The 18,325-nt window shown below is 39.6% G+C and overlaps 1 protein-coding gene across 1 annotated transcript; it reads right to left on the bottom strand.

The window, feature by feature from the left end:
* Positions 1-6,893: 6,893 nt before the first annotated feature.
* Positions 6,894-16,433, bottom strand: LOC143847529 (enhanced ethylene response protein 5-like). The gene is made up of 13 exons (XM_077356402.1): positions 16,085-16,433; positions 15,832-15,968; positions 15,645-15,738; positions 15,458-15,547; positions 13,045-13,110; positions 12,800-12,889; positions 12,599-12,655; positions 11,804-11,865; positions 11,389-11,476; positions 7,741-7,817; positions 7,593-7,667; positions 7,398-7,503; positions 6,894-7,313 (listed from the first exon to the last, which is right to left on the bottom strand). Exons 1-13 carry the CDS (start codon positions 16,250-16,252, stop codon positions 7,182-7,184), a joined length of 1,242 nt encoding a protein of 413 aa, XP_077212517.1. The 5' UTR covers positions 16,253-16,433; the 3' UTR covers positions 6,894-7,181.
* Between the last annotated feature and the right edge of the window lie 1,892 nt (positions 16,434-18,325).

Here is an 18,325-nt window from a genome sequence, read left to right on the forward strand (position 1 = left end):
TCATTGCTTATTTGCTTATTTAGAGACTATATACTATGGAGCATTATAAGTTCCGAGGAAAGGATTGAATCACCCAATCTCTACCATTCACATGGTGATGGATGTACAGATGGTATCGATAATAAAATACTACTGCGATAAGTCAATATAAACTGTCCAACTAGACTCGATACTGAATCTAAGCCATCAAGTACACAGACTTTCTTGGCCATCCGATGAATGAATATGCCATCAAGTACTCAGACTTTCTTGGCCATCCGATGAATGAATATTTATCTATTTGACAAAATAACACTTAACAACTTCGCAACAATGCCCATTAAAAGGTATTGAAGTTTGGAGTCTTGAAGTTACCTGATGTTCAGGTTGGTTCAGAAACTCATGGAAGTCAAAAGGTATATTATTGAGTGGAACCGCAACATATTCGGCAGAATTGATATCAATGCCTCCATCATCAAAAGCAACCCGGACAAAATCCAATTTAATCTTGCGGCTGATCCTAGAAATGTTGCACGGATGAAAAAAGAAGATCTCAAAAGGGAATTCATCAAAATCTCGAGCTTAGAGGAAAATCTGGTAAGGCAAAAATCAAGGCAATCTTGGCTCAAGCTAGGTGATTCGAATACCAAGTTTTTCCTATACGGCAATGAAATTTAGAGTGAATTCAAACCAAATTATTGCTTCTAAAGATTCAGATGGTAGCCTTGTGGAAAATCCAGTGGAGGTTGCAGAGTTGTTTGTAAACCATTTCAAAGCTCTTTTGAACAATGATCGGTCTGCTTCTCTTGAGCCTCCGAGTCCTATTCGCACTCTTTCTGAGGAAGATGCTTCTTGCCTCACCAGAGATGTCACGGATGATGAGATCAAAGATGCGGTTATGAAAGCTGATGGCGAAAAAGCCCCGGGGCCTGATGGGTTTAATGCTCTGTTTTTCCAAAAATTTTGGTATCTAGTTGGTCTTGATTTCTCTAAAGCTATAAAAAAACTTTTTCATCAATGGGAAGCTCCTCAAGGAAGTAAACTCAACCTTCATCACCTTGGTCCCAAAAGGTCCGGACGCATCCACCCCTTCTAAATTCAGACTCATTTCCCTTTGTAACTTCATTTATAAAACAATTACCAAAATTCTTGCCCTGAGACTTAAATCAGTTATTGGATCTCTCATCCACCCTGCCCAATCAGCCTTCATAAAAGGGAGACAGATTTTTGAAAACATCCTGCTCTCTCATGATCTCTTACATAATTTCCATTCAAATCAATATGTTCCTTCCATGTGCCAAGGCTTTTGACAATATAAATCGCTCCACTCTTATTGGTTTCATGGCCAAGCAAGGTTTTAACCAAACTTGGTTGAATTGGATTACTTCCTGCATCTCTAATCCCATGTTCTCTATCATTATCAATGGTACTCCCTGTGGTAGATTCTCTTCCTCTAATGGCATCAGGCAAGGTGACCCTTTGTCCCCCCTGCTATTTTGTATTGTTATGGAAATCCTTTCAGTTTACCTCGAAGAAGCCCTTCAGAAAGGTCATATATATACCCCTTTTTCCAAGGGTACGACTTCAATCTCACACCTTCTTTTCGTTGATGATCTCATGTTATTTGCAAAGGCTGACCATGATTCTGCTAAAGGTTTGATGAATTGTCTGAAAAAATTCAGGGACACTACTGGTTTGGATGCTAACATGGAAAAATGTGAAGGTTTCTTCTCAGGTACCTCAAGGAGGGAAATTGAGGCAATTTTGCGAGCAACCGGTATTAAAGAAAGTGAGTTGCCTGTAAGATACTTGGGGCTTCCCCTATTCTCGTCTAGGCTTTCCTCAAGGGACTGCCCAGCCCCTCATTGCTAAGATCATAATGAAAGTCCAAGGCTGGGCCTCAAAGTCTTTATCCAAGGGGGGCAGGTTGGAGCTCATAAAGGCCACTTTGTGCTCTTTTCAAATTTTTTGGTCCTCTGCTTTTGATCTGCCGGCAGGTGTGCTTGATTCTATTGACAGAATTCTCAGAGACTTCTTGTGGGGAGGTTCTGAGTTGAAGAAGAAGCTTCATACTATATCATGGGACACTATTTGCACTCCAAGAGCATAGGGTGGGTTTGGTTTGAGAAGGCTGAGAGATGTGAATAAGGCTCTCCAGATGAAAAACCTTTGGAATGTAATTTCTAAAGATTCTCTGTGGACTTCCTGGTTTAGGGATAAGTATGTTAGAAATAAGGATTTTTGGACCATGGCAATGCCGGCGAAGCCATCTTGGGGAGCCAGAAGCCTCCTGAGACCTAGAGGCTCTGTTTTGCCTCACATCTGCTACTCGGTTGGAGATGAGGGTAAGATTGATTTGTGGAATTCCCCCTGGCACCCCGGCGGTATTATCTCCTCTGTTTTTTCTCGGCACGGCACCAATTCCTCACTGGTCTCTCTGAAGAAGTTCCTTGATAAAGGTATTTACAATGACTCTCATGTAAACTTTCCAATTTGGAAGCTTGTTGCGAACAGAACTTTCTCCCTCAAAAGTGCTTGGGAATCTATCAGACTTAAGAATCCAAAGCCCCCCTGGTGTTCTATGGTGTGGTTTAATGGCATCACTCCGAGGGAAGCCATAGTTGTGTGGAAAGCCCTCCAAAACAGGCTACCCACTAGAGACAGACTCCCATTCGTTGTGCAGGACAGAAGCTGCTCCCTGTGCTCAAGACACTATGAATCCTTGGACCATCTTTTCTTTTCTTGTGGGTACTCTGCCTGGATATGGAGGTCCATTTTCTGGAGAGTGGGATGGAGAAGAAGACCCCTAAGAACTCTTGCTGATGAGGAGAATTGGATTAGAGACAAATTCAAAGGAAATGGCCAGCTCTCTACTGTTATCAAAATGGGGTTCCAAGTTGCTATCTATCAGATTTGGAACGAGAAAAACCAAAGAATTTTTGAAAACAAATTAACCCATAAAACTCAGGTTCTGAAGAAGATTCAAAGTGATATTTGCTTCAAGATGAACCAGCTCTCAATGTGCAGGGACGTTCCACACGCCAGAGCCATTAAGCTGCCACTAACTTCGGGTATAAGATAGCAGATTGGGCCGAGCCTGTCAAATATTGTTGGTCAAAATCAATTCTGATGCTTCACTTGAAGCTGATTGTGCTGGTATTGGGGGCCTTCTCAGAGATGATAAAGGAATGATCTTGGCCATGTTCTCGGTAGAAACTGATATGGATGACATCTATGTTTTGGAGCTCCGAGCGATTCTTCATGGCATCAACATGGCAAAATATAGAGGTATCCCTAGGATTGGGATTGAGTCTGATTCCCTTTTCGTAGTTGACATCATCTCCATGAAAACAAACACTCCATGGAAATGCTTGAATCTAGTCTCTGCTATCTTCAAATCTCTTCAACATTGCGAGGCTTGGAGACTATCGCATTCCTGGAGGGAAGGAAATAGACCTGTTGATATGCTCTCCAAGGTAAATTTTCCCTTAAAGGGACCTGATATTAAGGTAGTGCTCTCCACTCCCCAGCTCCTCCATCTCATCGAAGAGGACCGAAATGAAGTTAAATATGCTCGTATATAAGTGTGCTTCCTTCTGGCGAAAGAGGGTCCTTGGGTTATTGTTTTATTTTCTCTTATGTATGTGGGAGCCTATTCCCCTTTTGCTGGCTATCGAGCCCCCTTAATCTCTGTACATTTTCATTATTCTTAATGATATCTGGTCGGGGTCTTGCCTAACCCCGGCTTACTCATCAAAAAAAAAAAAAACCAATACCCATTAAAGCCCACGTTTGGATACCTCATTCTTTTGTATTTGGATTTGGGTTTGAGTTTTGGATACAAAATACATCAGATTTCCAATGCTCATGTTGTACGAGAGAGAGAGAGAGAGAGAGAGAGAGAGAGAGAGAGAGAGAGAGAGAGAGAGAGAGAGAGAGAGAGAGAGACGTCTTGCTGCTGCAGCAGGGTTGAGGAGGAGCGAGGGTGAAGGTAATTGCCACATATATTGATTTCCAAATAATGTCTTGCATAATAGATTTGAAACTTAGATTTTTTTTTCACTGTTGTAGCTGATTTGGAAATTTAAGGATTTGATCTAGCTCCAAATCTCAACTGTAAATGTGAGAAATCTAAATCTAAATCTTGTGGGTATCCAAACGTGGAGTTAGCTTTAGAGGAGTGGAATAAACACTTTAGATACGAAAGTGTCGCTCCATCCTACTCTCTCTCTCTCTCTCTCTCTCTCTCTCTCTCTCTCGGATCTTCTGGTGCTCATTTTCCACATTTCCAACCCAAGCAAAGTACACATTTTCCTTTTCCTAGTACCGTTTGGTTGCCATTTACTATTCACAAATGACAGTCATTTGCATTAAAATTTTCAAATGCAATCCTGTTTAACTGTTTTGACTTTTCTCTAAAATCAATCAAGAGTAAAAAAAAGAAAAACTAAATAAGAATCTACTTTCCTTTCCTCTTACTTCTGTATTAAGTACATCCAAACGATGTGTGTCCCTCCCCTGCAAATCTTTCACAACTAGCTCCACAATTTTTCTAAGTTGCCAAACATGGCCTAATTGATATTTTCAGCAAAACGTTCGAGACTCTGATAATCATAGATGCCTCTCGACTTGCAATTGTATTATGGTGTCACGTTCTGTGAAGAGAATCTACAATAAAGAAACCTGTTGCCAAAACAACCGAAGAAGTGGGAATTATTATGGACTCAAAAGACATGCTTCACAAGGTGAGTAGGTCATTGTCATTAGGGCCCTCAAGGGATCCAAATCTGGATCGGATCCACCTGAACATGGGTCACGATCCGTTTGTATCCTAATCAAGGTGGTCCTTCGGATCTTACTCTCTGTGCTTGCGTTGATAAATTATATGATGAAAGGAGGGCGTACAAACATGTACAACATCCCATCCTTGATATTTGATCCATCGTGCACAGACCATCTGGGAAATGCCTTCTGCGACCAGCAAACCCCCCTCACTTTTTATATAACATAAAAAATAACTCACATTTCAGTGAGCTTAAAGAATAGTCAAAATCTCCTCTTACGTTACTCTTTACTACTACAAAAAATTCATTTCGCTTCATATCTAAAACCCAACCACAAGCGCGTCCTTCAATTTCCTTTGGATCCTTCGGACTAAGGGTGCAAGTCGGGTCGGGTTCAACCCGAATTTGGGTTGGGTCGGGTTAAGCTTTTTGCAAATCCGGTTGGGTTAGGTTTGGGAAAAATCAACCCGAATTGAAAATCGGGTTGGGTCGGGTTGGGGTGTCGGGCAACCTGACCTGACCCGACCCGACCCAAATTGGAAATTTCAAATTCCCATTTAGTAGTGATGTTAATTCCAACATATACATATGATCCTACGTTATATTAATATTACTGTATTCCATCTGAAGAAGTTATGTATGTGTTTTCCTTTTTCAACATTGAAATAGTCTCCATAGTCCACAATGGACGGTTTGGATAATCCTACGGTGCGGGCCATACTTTACTTTAATAAAGTGAGGAGTGTGATCATCAAAATATAGTAGTGCGGATAACATCTCCCTTTGTTAATTGTTAGTCCCTGTTTGTTTTGGATTTTGAGAACCAATAGTGAGTCACCAATAAAAAACTGATTATTCTGACTCACTATTGGTTCTCAAAATCCAAAACAACCTGGCTTGAGTTGAGGTGGTCAACTGTTGGTACCACATCAAATCGGGTCCCGACCCAACTCAACCTGAATTGGAAATTGGGTTGGGTCGGTTGAGGAAATTGCAAATCGGGTTGCGTCGGGTTGAACCCAGCAGGGTTGGAAATCGGGTTGGCCTCAACCTGACCCGAGTTGCACCCCCACTTCGGACCAACAAAGTCCGTTGACAGCAGTAACATGGTGAGTAGGGGTGGACATGGTTCGGTTCGGTTTGGTTTTGGGGTATACCCAGAACCGAACCATATATAATCGGTTCTCTGAAATTGGAACCAGAACCGAACCATATATGTTTGGAACCGAACCGAACCAGAACCATATATAATCGGTTCGGTTCGGTTCTGGGTTTACCCAACCTTCACCAAATGTAGATATTTTGCCTAATCGTATTTATAATCGGTTTGGTCCTGTTTATATATGAATTACAAAGACTAACATGCACGAATTTAAAATAATCAGGCACAAATTTGGGCAATGCAAAAATTATATATGACCTACAAACATGCACAAATTGGAATAATCAAGCACAAATTTGAGGGGTGAATTTAAATTTTAAAGGCAAAGCAACACGTTAAAGAGGGGTGAATTAAAAGGGGGTGGGGTGATTTTATCAAGCGATGAGGCATTGGGTTTTAAGGTGAGGGTCGGTTCTCGGTTCGGTTTTCGGTTCCGGGATCCCAAACCCAGAACCGAACCGAATTTCCATCGGTTCCAGGATATCAGAACCGGAACCGAACCATATAAATATGGAACCGAACCGAACCATATATGCCGGTTCGGTTCGGTTCCTCGGTTCGAACCGGAACCATGTCCACCCCTAATGGTGAGGCACACTCACTATTCCACAGCGGGCTCCACCTTTTTATTGATTTGGACCATCCATCTGGTTGATTGACTTCTGGATCTTCAATGGTCCACACATCAGATGGGAATGATTTTTGGGCCATTGAAGATCCAGTAGTCTATCAGATGGACTATAAAAATCAACCATTTATCTTTCCTTGCAAAAACCCTAAATAAAGGCTTGCTAGATCAAGGGTCTAGGATCATCCGATCAAGGGCTTAAAACGGCATTTAGCTGAACTTATGGTTGCCATTTGGCTCAAGCGACGGATCAGATCATGTAAACGAAGAAGTGGGGCTCAGTAAATGCCTTTTTAGGAAGGAGCATAAAAGCAACCTTCTTTAGCATAACAACACAAACTAAGGAGAAAATTTCAACACACTAATTTAACTCAACCTTCCAAATACAAAACATGGGATCAAATATTCCTGATTGAAATGTAGAATCCAAGCGTGTATAAGCTTATATGCACACTCTGATCTCCAATCTAAATTGGTGTCACTGATTACTGCTCTTCTGCTGTTTTTTCCTTACATTTGTGCTGACTAATTATAAAGCAGATTACATTATCAAATCTACAATCATTTGACTATACATCCATATAATTTGGTGAGGGATGGAAGAAAAATTCAATGGAATTGATTATACCTACGAATTGACCGGATTCCCGTTCAATTTGGGGAAAGGATCTTGCTTGCTGAGGACCACCACCTTGCTCTTGTGCGCAAAGTACCCTTTCATAAGGTTCTTGTATATGAGGATGGCCATTATACACTCAACCTGTAATAATAGTGTGCAAAACCAGTGACTAATTATTCCAAAAAATGATTCCGAACATACGGCCAAGTGAAAAACAAGAAGTACCTCATCAACGTCCTTGTCCATCTCAAGCCATTTCAACGCTTTAACAATAACTTCCAACTTCACTTGGTGGGCTTTGCTTGGATCTCTCTGTTTTTGGATAATATAACTGCAAGAGAATAAGAGTCTGCAGTTTAGGAAATGGTATTCTTTGCTATTTTTATTGGGATGGGCAGTTCTATATGAACAGAAACTTACATCTTCTTCACCAATCTTTGATAAACTTGGAGCTCTAGCTTTTCTAGGACAAGATATACGCCTGATCTTAGGAATCTGATGACACAAAAGAGTTTAGAGATGGAATATTGAAACCAAATTCACTTGCAATATTGATGAGCAAACATACTGGTCTTCGTGCTCTTGTAGGGCATGTCGAAGGAGCCGGAGGTCACCTCTTTTTAATGCTTTCACGACATCAGAATACTGCAGGAGTTAAAAAAATGGTAAACATCTCTACCTGATATTTTATTGGTCATGGCTGAGCAAGAAATGTCTTTATCTTCTGTAGAGGACACAGTACCATGATTGAGTACAGTTGCTTTTTATATAATAAGTTCTTAAAATACCATAGATTGTGCCCTTCTATTGTTCCATGATGAAGGGGAAGGGACCTTGTGGGTGGATGGCAGCTAATTATAGTGTCATCTCTAGGGCAATATGCGGCAACCGCCACGGTAGTTAGGTCATACAGTGGAAATGATAGTTAATCTGTTCAGGGGAACGGGGTTCTCTTCATAAATAAGGAGAGACGGTGTTGAAGGATATCATGTACAGTTATGCACACCAAGGATTGAGTTCTAACAGTATTAAATTTCAAAATTACCAGTATTATCTCTATTTAATTGTTCAGGGCAACATTTTTAGGAAATTTCCATAGACAAGCCCACACCAAGAATGAGGAAAAGGGCACAGTTACAATCCCAGCCACCCATAAAAACCATGAAACTAATCACTAAACCAGTTCAAGCCTAAAATAAAAAGAGCAATCACACGGCAATTCTTATTTGCTATAGGGGGAAATGGATCAGCATTATCATTAAAGATTCACAGCCTTTTCAATGTTTTATAGGCAACACTGAATATCAAACCCCACCCTCCCCAAACTAGCTACACACTTCATTAGCACCCATGCAATTTTTCAACTTCTCTGAACTGATTTTACCATTGCTTTACTGAAATGGGTATCTCAAGAAAATTATCCACCAAACACCAAGCCACAATTACTTATGTCAAAAGCACATGATCTTAGTAGCTGGTCCGAGAGGACAGCCACACTCGGACTGAGTCACGGCCCAGACTCCCACAGAAGACAGCAGTGGGAATTTTGTGCGATGGTCGAAAGCTTGAAGGAGCAATGCCGTGTGGAGGTAAAATTGTACATATAAAAGCTTCAACTCAGGAACCATAAGTCTCTTTTTAAGTTTTTTTTTTTTTTTTGAATGATCTAAGTCTCTTTAAGTATCTGCAGCAGTTCTGTACAAATCTTGCAACACTGTTGTCGCTTGGGCAAAGACATGAGAGGGGAGTGAAACAGTTAGGTCTAATGATGAGGAATTTGATGGGTAATTTGATGGGTTTAGAGCTTCTGCTACTACTATGAGAAGTGTGCTTCCTGGTAATGGTGAGTAAATTTCTCATTAATTGAAAGGATGCTTCCTCTGGTTTGTATCATCTAACCTTGTTCTTAAGTTATTTAAACGCCATACAAACTTTAGTCTAAATTTGAATTTTTAAAGGTATTACCGGAATCATAATGGGTGATGTGGGTTTGGTTTGGTTAACTAGATTATTTAACAATATTTTGAAGACTAAGAAGATGCCTGATGAGTGGAGGAAGAGTACATTAGTACCTATTTATAAGAATAAAGGGGATATTCAGAGTTGCACCAATTACCGAGGAATTAAGCTAATGAGTCACAACATGAAATTTTGGGAGAGGGTAATTGAGCATAGGCTAAGAAAAGAGACCAAGGTATCAGAGAATCAGTTTGGCTTCATGCCCAAACGATCGACTATGGAAGCTATCTTCTTTATTAGGCGGTTAATGGAGAGATTTCTAGAAAATAAAAAGGACCTTCATATGGTTTTCATTGATTTGGAGAAAACGTATGATAGGGTTCCCAGGAGTGTTATGTGGTGGATCCTTGAAAGGAAAAAAGTGCCTACTAAATATGTTGATGTGATTAGGGATATGTACGATGGAGCAGTAACTAGTGTGAGAACCACGGATCGCACGTCTAGTGAGTTTCCAATTACAATAGGACTACACAAAGGATCAGCTCTAAGCCCTTATCTTTTCACGCTAGTGTGAGAACCACGGATGGCACGTCTAGTGAGTTTCCAATTACAATAGGACTACACAAAGGATCAGCTCTAAGCCCTTATCTTTTTACGCTAGTTATGGATGAGCTTACGGAGGGTATCCAGGATAAGGTGCCATAGTGTATGTTATTTGCAGATGACATAGTATTAATCGACGAAATCAAAGCAGGAGTAAATGCGAAGTTAGAGTTATGGAGAACTACTTTGGAATCCAAAGGTTTTAGACTGAGTAGGACTAAGACAGAGTATATGGAGTGCAACTTTAGTAATGTAAGGAGGCGGAATGAGGATGTAGTAAATATGACTAGATAGGAGGTACCTAAGAGGGATATATTTCGCTATCTTGGTTCAATTCTACATAAGGAATGAGAGATTGAAGATGATGTTAACCAGAGAATAAGAGCAGGTTGGTTGTAGTGGAAACTTGCCTCGGGAGTTCTATGCGACCGTAATATCCCTACCAAGTTGAAGGGAAAGTTTATAAGACAACTGTGAGGCCAGCCATGTTGTACAGCTCAGAATGTTGGGCCACTAAGAAGCAGCATGTACATAAGATGAGTGTAGCAGAGATGCGAATGCTTAGATGGATGTGCGGCCACACAAGGTTAAATAGAATTAAAAATGAAGACATTCGTAAAAAGGTGGGGGTGACACCAATTGAGGAGAAGATGAGAGAGCACCGCTTAAGATGATTTTGACATATCCAACGTAGGCCTTTGGATGCTCTACTAAGAAGAGGCGACTCGTGCCAGGTTGATGGAGTAAAAAGAGGTAGGGGCAGACCGAAAACAACTTGGGTAGAAATAATGAGGAAAGACTTGACAGTTAGGAACATAACAGAGAACATGACCTTGGATAGGATAGAATGGAAGAAAATGATCCATGTAGAAGAACCCAACTAGAGCTAGGATTAGAGCCGGGTAGATTCCTTTCACCTTCTTCATGAAATTTTTCTAAAGGATTCATTTAGCCGACCCCAACTAGTTTGAGACAAAGGCTTTGTTGAGTTGAGTTGATTACCGGAATCATAATTAAATGACTAATAAGCTACAGCCTCACACCATGCTTTCCCCAACCCTCTCCCTAAGTCGAATAAGAGACGCAGAGTTGAAGACAACTCAAATACTCAACCGAAAAGTGTTGCTCTGATATCACTTTTGTAAGATGGAAGGAAGTGGAACATATTGGTAAGTCATATTAAGTCTCGCCCTCCTCGAGACTCAAATGGGAAAGTGGTTATCATGTTGAATTTCTTTCACCAGAGGGACCGCAGACATGATCGAGATAGGAGTTTCTCCTGACATTTCTTGGTTGACCATGGAAAGCAGGCATTGGAACTCCTGAGGAGCTCGTTGTTCATAAGGCCCTTTAAAACTTGATCTGACTTATTTCCAATTCTTGACTGTGCCTCAACAAATATCTGCACAACTCTACTGAGGACAGACCATATTAATCAGATCCAAAGGAGATAACTACGAACATCATTATAAGGTGTCATTTACAAACATGACATGCAAGTGTAACAAATACTACATGGATCATATAAGAGTATTTATAATGTGCAGTACCAATTGGAGCAAACAAAATCGACTTACCAAGAAAAATATATAAACAAATTCCACAAAGATGCATAATTCTAATATTAAGATAGACAGTAAAAAAAAGGTCGTACCTCAACGAGATTATACTTCTCCAGAAGCCACATTTTAGGTAAAATGCCTATCGAAAGCTTCACAGGAATGAGGTACTTCAGAATCATCCTATTCCCCAAAATCAAAACCAGACACCATATTAGACACATAGTGGCAACAAATATAGCAAATGATATAGCTTCTGTTCGACATTTTTAGAGTTTGAAGGAAAACTATTCCAAGTAGAACCAAGACAATCGGGGTCGAACAAGCAATAGAAACAACAGAAAAATATTTTCTAGTGGCAAGGTGGAACCAAAAGCATTATCTCAGCCGTGCTCATCCAAAAGAAAATATTCAATTAAGTCAATATCTTTCCTATAAACTTTCGTTTTCTCCTTAGATAAATGGTAAAAATTACAAAGACCTATGGAGCACAGCACAGCTGAACCAAACCTTATGTTTCCTTCACTCCGTGGGTTGCAATGCATCAAGGCATATGTGAGTTTTTGATCAGCCTGTCATGTAAAATAATCAGATTTCATATGCAAGAAGGCCCCGTAAAAACTATATATATAATTTTTAAAGAAAAATCAGACCCACAATATCTCTTTCCCCCTAGTATTGCATCAGATAAAAAGAATATCAGGAAATGAAGTCAATACTTAATAACAAGGGCTCAGTGATCAATCCATCACACTTTTAACCATGAAAGTTCTAAATACCATCCTAATAGGCAAGGCTGAGTGTTACTGTGCTAGTTCAGAGCTCACTACACTTCAAATTGTGAAACATTCAAAAGTCATTTTTTACCACAAATAATAGACTCAACTCAACAAAGCCTTTGTCCCAAACTAGTTGGGGTCGGCTAAATGAATCCTTTAGAAAAAATTCATGAAGAAGGTAAAAGGAATCTGCCTGGCTCTAATCCTGGTTCTAGTTGGGTTCCTCTACGTGGATCATTTTCTTCCATTCTATCCTATCCAAGGTCATACCACAAATAATAGACAGGTGCAGAAAATTACATACTGAATTTTTTTTTTGAAAGGTAAATGCATATAAATCAAATGGAGAAACAAGCCCATGACCAAGGTGGCCTGGAAAAGAACAAAAGCAAAGAAAGAGAAAAGAAGAGTACAACTACAAGAAAAGGGATGGGCAGGGACCTAACATTGGTCCAACATCATGTATTTAAGTGGATAATTCATAAGAGAAACTACCATGGAGTTTCTAGGGATTTGCATTACTTACAGCAAGGAAATTTTCATTAAACACTTCCAAACGGCCAGTATAATACATGTAAGTCACCTGTCATAAAAAATAAGAAGTTGAAAGTGGTCTCGGTGAGAAGTCAGGATGAAACAGTGAAACAGTTCCTAACCAAGCACAATGAATATGAAGAATACAAAAATAGTGACTGGAAATTGGAATCTTTTCAGTGAGCAACTAGACCTTGTCTCTCATTGGGAACTCCTCAAAGTCAAAAATCTTAGCAGTTTCAATGCTTCTTATCACACTTCGGCATAGGTGAACTGTGCCAAGCTGCAAAACATTGAAACTAGATTTTAGCATATACCTTAAAAAGACCATGCTTTACCAAAAAACACAGGAAATACAACCTTTCGAGGAATCTAGAATCAGGATAATTAATCCGCAAATAATTCCATAGACAACTAAATGGTAACTAAGAACATTACCTTAAAATAAACTTTGAATAGCTGACAAGTCACATATAAAGCTCCAACACGTTTGGGACCTTTCCCCTACAAAATGCAAGCCAAATAAAAAAGGGTTAATGAAGCCAAGGTGAGAATTTTGATACACTACATACCAATGAAAAAAGAAAGAAATCTTTAGGAAGTTATATAAGTTTGGAGATGATAAGCATGATCAAGCCTATGATCAGAACGGAGAAGCAGCTGGCATATTTGTCTCCTTCCAGTATGTCCAAAGGGTATTGAAATGGCAGAGATCCCATAACAATTTCTCTCCAGCAATCCAATAGAAAATAGCGAAGACAAGCAATCCAAGAGAAGGCTGAAACACAAAGAGGGTGGAAATTGACAGAGTCTATACAAAGGGGCCATTCTACCCCTGACCAACATGAACTGCTAGTAGAAAGATTGGACAGTGAAGGATCCAAAAGAAGTCAATTTCCAAATGCATCTTCTCATCGAGCATGCTAGATATGAGGTAGCCTCTATTTTGTTCATGATCTCCCAAGCCATCCCAACCTCCTGCTCAAAAAATCCATCTTGAAGAATATAGACCATGACAATTCACCTTCCATGATGGAAAAAGATTCCAACATGATAGCATCATTGTCTGTAGCCATCCTAAAAATGTGCCCAAGGATATTCTTAAGGGGTTGATCCTTGCACCAAGGATTGTGCTAGAAACCGATCCTATCACATGTTCTGAGTTCTGACTCTAAGACTAATGCCTTCCGAGAAGGCTTTCTCAATACAATAGATGTCTTTCCAAGCAATAGAGCAAGTGAGGCTAGAGTTCGATTCAGTGAGCCAATCAGCCAACTACCCTAATCCACCTCATACTATCTTGGCATCACTGAACCTCCAAATCTGCTTACCAAGTAGAGCTTCGCTCATCTCTGCCAGCCTCCCAATACCCCTCTTCCCCTTCTCACCTTTTAAGACTTGCAAACCAAGGTCCACACAAGAAGGCAATATTTCTATTTCCCTCTATCATTTCAAAGGAGAATATTCTTATTGTGCTCTCCTTTGTAAATAAGAGTTTATGAACAATATGTGATTGTTTAATATTTTCCTTTTTTGTTATTTAAGGAAAAGTGCTATTTCTATGAATTAGAAATCTAAGCAAAGGCATGAGTCTTGCAAAAAAGAGGCACGATTTCTTTTGTCTTCTCCTTTTTTTCGACATTAGAAACCAAAGGAACATAAGGTGTATAAAGTACAATGTTGGGTAGCCTCATCTATTGGATTTCATAATCATCAATCACCACACTAGAAAAAAGGACATCTTCCACATAACAATGATGGCAAGCAAAGGGGAAGATAGCAATGGAGGCTATCAGAGAAAAAAAAATAAGCCGAGAGGTCTTTGGAATGTTTTGGAAGAAGTTATCAAGGCAAGGTACACGACACAATAAAGCTTTTAGGCCTCGAGCTTGAGGGGGCGTGGAGGATCACAGAAATTTTAGAGAAGTTTGATGTCGCAACTGCACACACCAAAGGCTTAATCATGGAAATAGTTGAAGGGTATAGTTTGGCATGATAAATGAATGGCGATATGCCATTTTTTTAATAATGTCCAAATTTCAATAGGGAGGTTGATTCAAGAGCAACCGTCAAGTGACAAGAAGGGTTGAATGGATTACAATGGGACACAACATATTTAATTGACTTCTAACTTGGATTTTGTTTGGTTTTCTTTAAATACAGTGTGTTAAGAATTTTTAAGTTTGTTACGTAGGGCTGTCTAGGATTTCTAATAATTCACTGAAGAGAGTTAAACAGCACCAATGCTGATAAAGAATTCACTCAGTAACTTTGGAATGAACAAGTACCATTGGTATAAAAAAAACCAAATGTCTAACACGGAATCCCATAATATATGAGACTAAGAAAGACACGCTTTTATTTACAACAGTTTTGAATGATACAACATAATCCAACCATTCAAAAAAAAAATTGATAGAACATAATCCAAAAGAATACAGCATGATCCAAAGTGCATGAAGCTGTAGAATGATATTGTTGATTCATCTCAGAATCAGATGTTTTCTCCACAAATTCAAGCAGCAATTGCCATATGCTGAGGCTACATGAAGCCACGATAAGCATTTTTTTCTCAAGCTTGACAACAGCATAAAAGTAAAAGCATAAGATGCATTGATATTACCACAAAGCAAAGCTTCCAAAGTATTCACACAGTAAAAAGCCACACACATGCACAGCATTCACAAGCAATAGGTCACAGCATTTCCAAATCCCTAGCTAGTTTTAATGGCGAAAGTGATTCACAATGAATGTTCCAATTCAAATGGAAACAGAGAGCAACATAAAAAATTAAAACTAAAAAATAAAAATAAAAATAAAATAAAACTAAGCAAAGGATCAGAAAGCATACAGCAAGAGCTCCAAAGACTTTCATCAGGAAAGAACCAGCTCCCTTCAGTTTCTCAGGGTTCTTTCCCATTGAAGCCAGCTCCCTATCAGCCTACAATCGCGAACAAAATATTCACAGAAATCTCTAACAAAGAAACAAACTAATACCAAAAAAAAGAGAATCAAACCACAAAGATTGAGATCCTTACCCTCTCCGCAAGAACCCTAATTTCATAAGCAATCGTATACACCGGTTCCATAGCCCAAGCAGATTCCCAATTCCGAAATTCCTGAAGGAACGCACTGTAATTCCACCATTCAAAAACAAAATCGATCAAAAAGATCACAAACAACTCAAAAAAAAAATTAAAAGAAAAAAAGAGGATGAGAATTTACTTAGCAGATTTTTCGAAAGCATTGTATGCATCTACCACGTGCCCGATCCGAGAACTTTGAAAAGATCGAAGAAGGGGAACGATGATTTCTCCGAGCTGAGAGTATTTATCTGACTGTTTGATCAGTCTGCTTGCATCCTGATGGAAAAATAAAAAATAAAAAAGAATTGGAAGAGAATTTGGATTTTAGAACTTGAACTAGAAACCCTAACCCTAATCGTTTGAAGAGAAAGGAGAAAATAGAGGAGGAGTACTTGAAAGACGCGGAGAGCATCGGCGAGGGAGAGGAGATTAGCGGAGTTTGATGAGACGGCGAGAAGAGGCTTTAGAGAGGGTCCGTCTTGAGAGAAAACTGCTTCTGAGAAGCGATTCAAGAATTCTGTGATTCTTCTATGAGCTTCCCCCATGCTCATGTACGCCATCGCCGCGCGTGTAATGCAATAACAATAGCTTCACCTCATCTCTTTCTTTCTCTCCCTTCAACCCTCTCTCTATAACGAGAAGTGAAATCTGACACAGTTTGACGAGCTAAGGGTGCGGAATCAACTCTGGATTCAGACATACGAAGTGGGACCCACCAAAAATCTAAAATGTGGTTACTGTAGGCCCCACTTCCAACATATTTTAGGCGATGATCTTCGAAATTCATTTCTACATGTTTGAGGTGCATCTGTAGTTAGAGTTTCGTGATTTACTTGCATTCGAGTAATCAAATAATCCTTTGCAATGTGAAACAACGAACCAATTGCTCCAAAAAGCTTAAGCTGTTAGAGATTTATTCATTTTTATACTTTAAAGCTCCTCTCACGTGTGGCTCCTCTCTTAAGTTGGTCGAACACGTGATCAGTCTTTTGGGTTGGCCGTACACATGGATTTTAAGTATCAAAGGAGCGTTGGGTCTAGAACCCAGGCCTACTGCTAGACAATAGCGGTGATACTATGTGAAACAACTAATTACTCCAAAAGCTTAAGCTATTAGAGTTAGTATTATTTAAACATTTATACTTCAACATGCATTACCTAAGATTGGGTTGTGCACTTGTGCTGACATGCTTGGCTTGCCCAAATCACATGCTCCTCGATCACACCTCAATCTCAAATCATTTTTTTTATTATAGGGTCCACTTGGTTGTGCAACCCAATCACCTGTTGTGTGAAGCTTTGTGTGGACTTGCATACTAAAAGTTAGCCGTCACATTTGACTTGTCCAAGACACTAGAGTCACTCCCTTTCAAACCCACTTCCTTGTAATGCTCGGCTTAGGGCCCGTTTGGATGCCAAGAAGATTTTGATTTGGATTTCTCACATTTTGCAGCCCTTTTTGGGTTGTGATTTGGATCCAGATTAAATCCTTGGATTTCCAAATCAGCGACTGACAGTGAAAAAAATCAGATTTCCAAATATACTGTGGAAATAAGTAATTGAAATCCACTGATGTGGCAGTTTCCTTCACCCTCTTTGCTCCTCAACCTCTCCCCTCCAATAGGAAGTACCCCCTTCCCTCTCTGTATCACTCAACATGAGTTGGCGGATCTATTCATTTCGTATTCAAAACTCAATTCCAAATCTAAATACAAAATATGAGGTATCCAAACGGGCCCTTAATGATTTGAGTTAAGTCAGACACATTCCCCTCCAAGTGACTTTCCTAACCTCAAATCTGAGAATTTATTTAACGTTGAAGAGTGCACATACCATACCCCCGCGATAGTCAATATCTGCCAATGCCAATGTTGAAGTTACCTATGCCATAATTGAGAAAAAAGGTCTGATTGCCTTCACCAAAAGGGTACATGTAGCAAAAACCGACATTTGTGGATAGGTAAAGAGTGCCAAAGAGTACAAGACAACTACCTCCAAGGCACTCAGCTAAAAGGCCCGATAACTTTCGGAGAAAGGGTGTGTCCTCACACATGGGGTGGCACTTAAAAGCCCTATAAACAAAACTTTGTGTTCAAAGGGGAGTGAAAACTAATAGTCAATCTAAATGAAAAGATATTCCAATTACTCCAAAGGACACTTTTATTGAATATTCCTTGAAGTGTGCAAGATGGTCCCACTCCTCTTATGAAAAGAACTCCATATATATATATATATAGTATAAGGTAAAGTGCAGCTCTCAGCCCCTCTACTGACTTTGGTAGGACTTATGGTGACTTTTGTTCTACTTTGTTGTATATTCATTATCATGTGCACATATGACTATTATAAAGCAAAATCTCAGCCCCAACTCACTATTAATCTATTATATTTTCATTCACTAGTAAATAGTAATGCCCCCTAAAAACCATTATTAAATAAGGGCAGCATCCTCAACCCTTTCTAATATCATAATGTAAAGAGGGAAATGATATTTCCACCCTTTTGTTGGTCTCTGTCTTACAATGGCAAACAACATAGGATTAAAGTGGGGAGTGAAAATGTTAGGGAAGTGATATTTATGCCCATTTTCATCACGAGGGACACCCAGCGCCAGTGTACATGGCAATCAAGGC

The sequence above is a fragment of the Tasmannia lanceolata genome, unplaced genomic scaffold (assembly GCF_043159265.1).
Source record: "Tasmannia lanceolata isolate RefF3 unplaced genomic scaffold, GAP_Taslan_0.1 ptg000003l, whole genome shotgun sequence".
Classification (NCBI taxonomy): domain Eukaryota; kingdom Viridiplantae; phylum Streptophyta; class Magnoliopsida; order Canellales; family Winteraceae; genus Tasmannia; species Tasmannia lanceolata.

Excerpts from the sequence above, each read along its gene's own strand:
- LOC143847529 (XM_077356402.1), bottom strand. The coding sequence starts at position 16,252 with ATGGCGTACATGAGCATGGGGGAAGCTCATAGAAGAATCACAGAATTC. Across the intron at positions 12,890-13,044 it reads TATTCAAAGTTTATTTTAAG|CTTGGCACAGTTCACCTATG; the intron begins GTAATGTTCTTA and ends AATGTTTTGCAG. Across the intron at positions 11,477-11,803 it reads CGGAGTGAAGGAAACATAAG|GATGATTCTGAAGTACCTCA; the intron begins GTTTGGTTCAGC and ends TTTGGGGAATAG.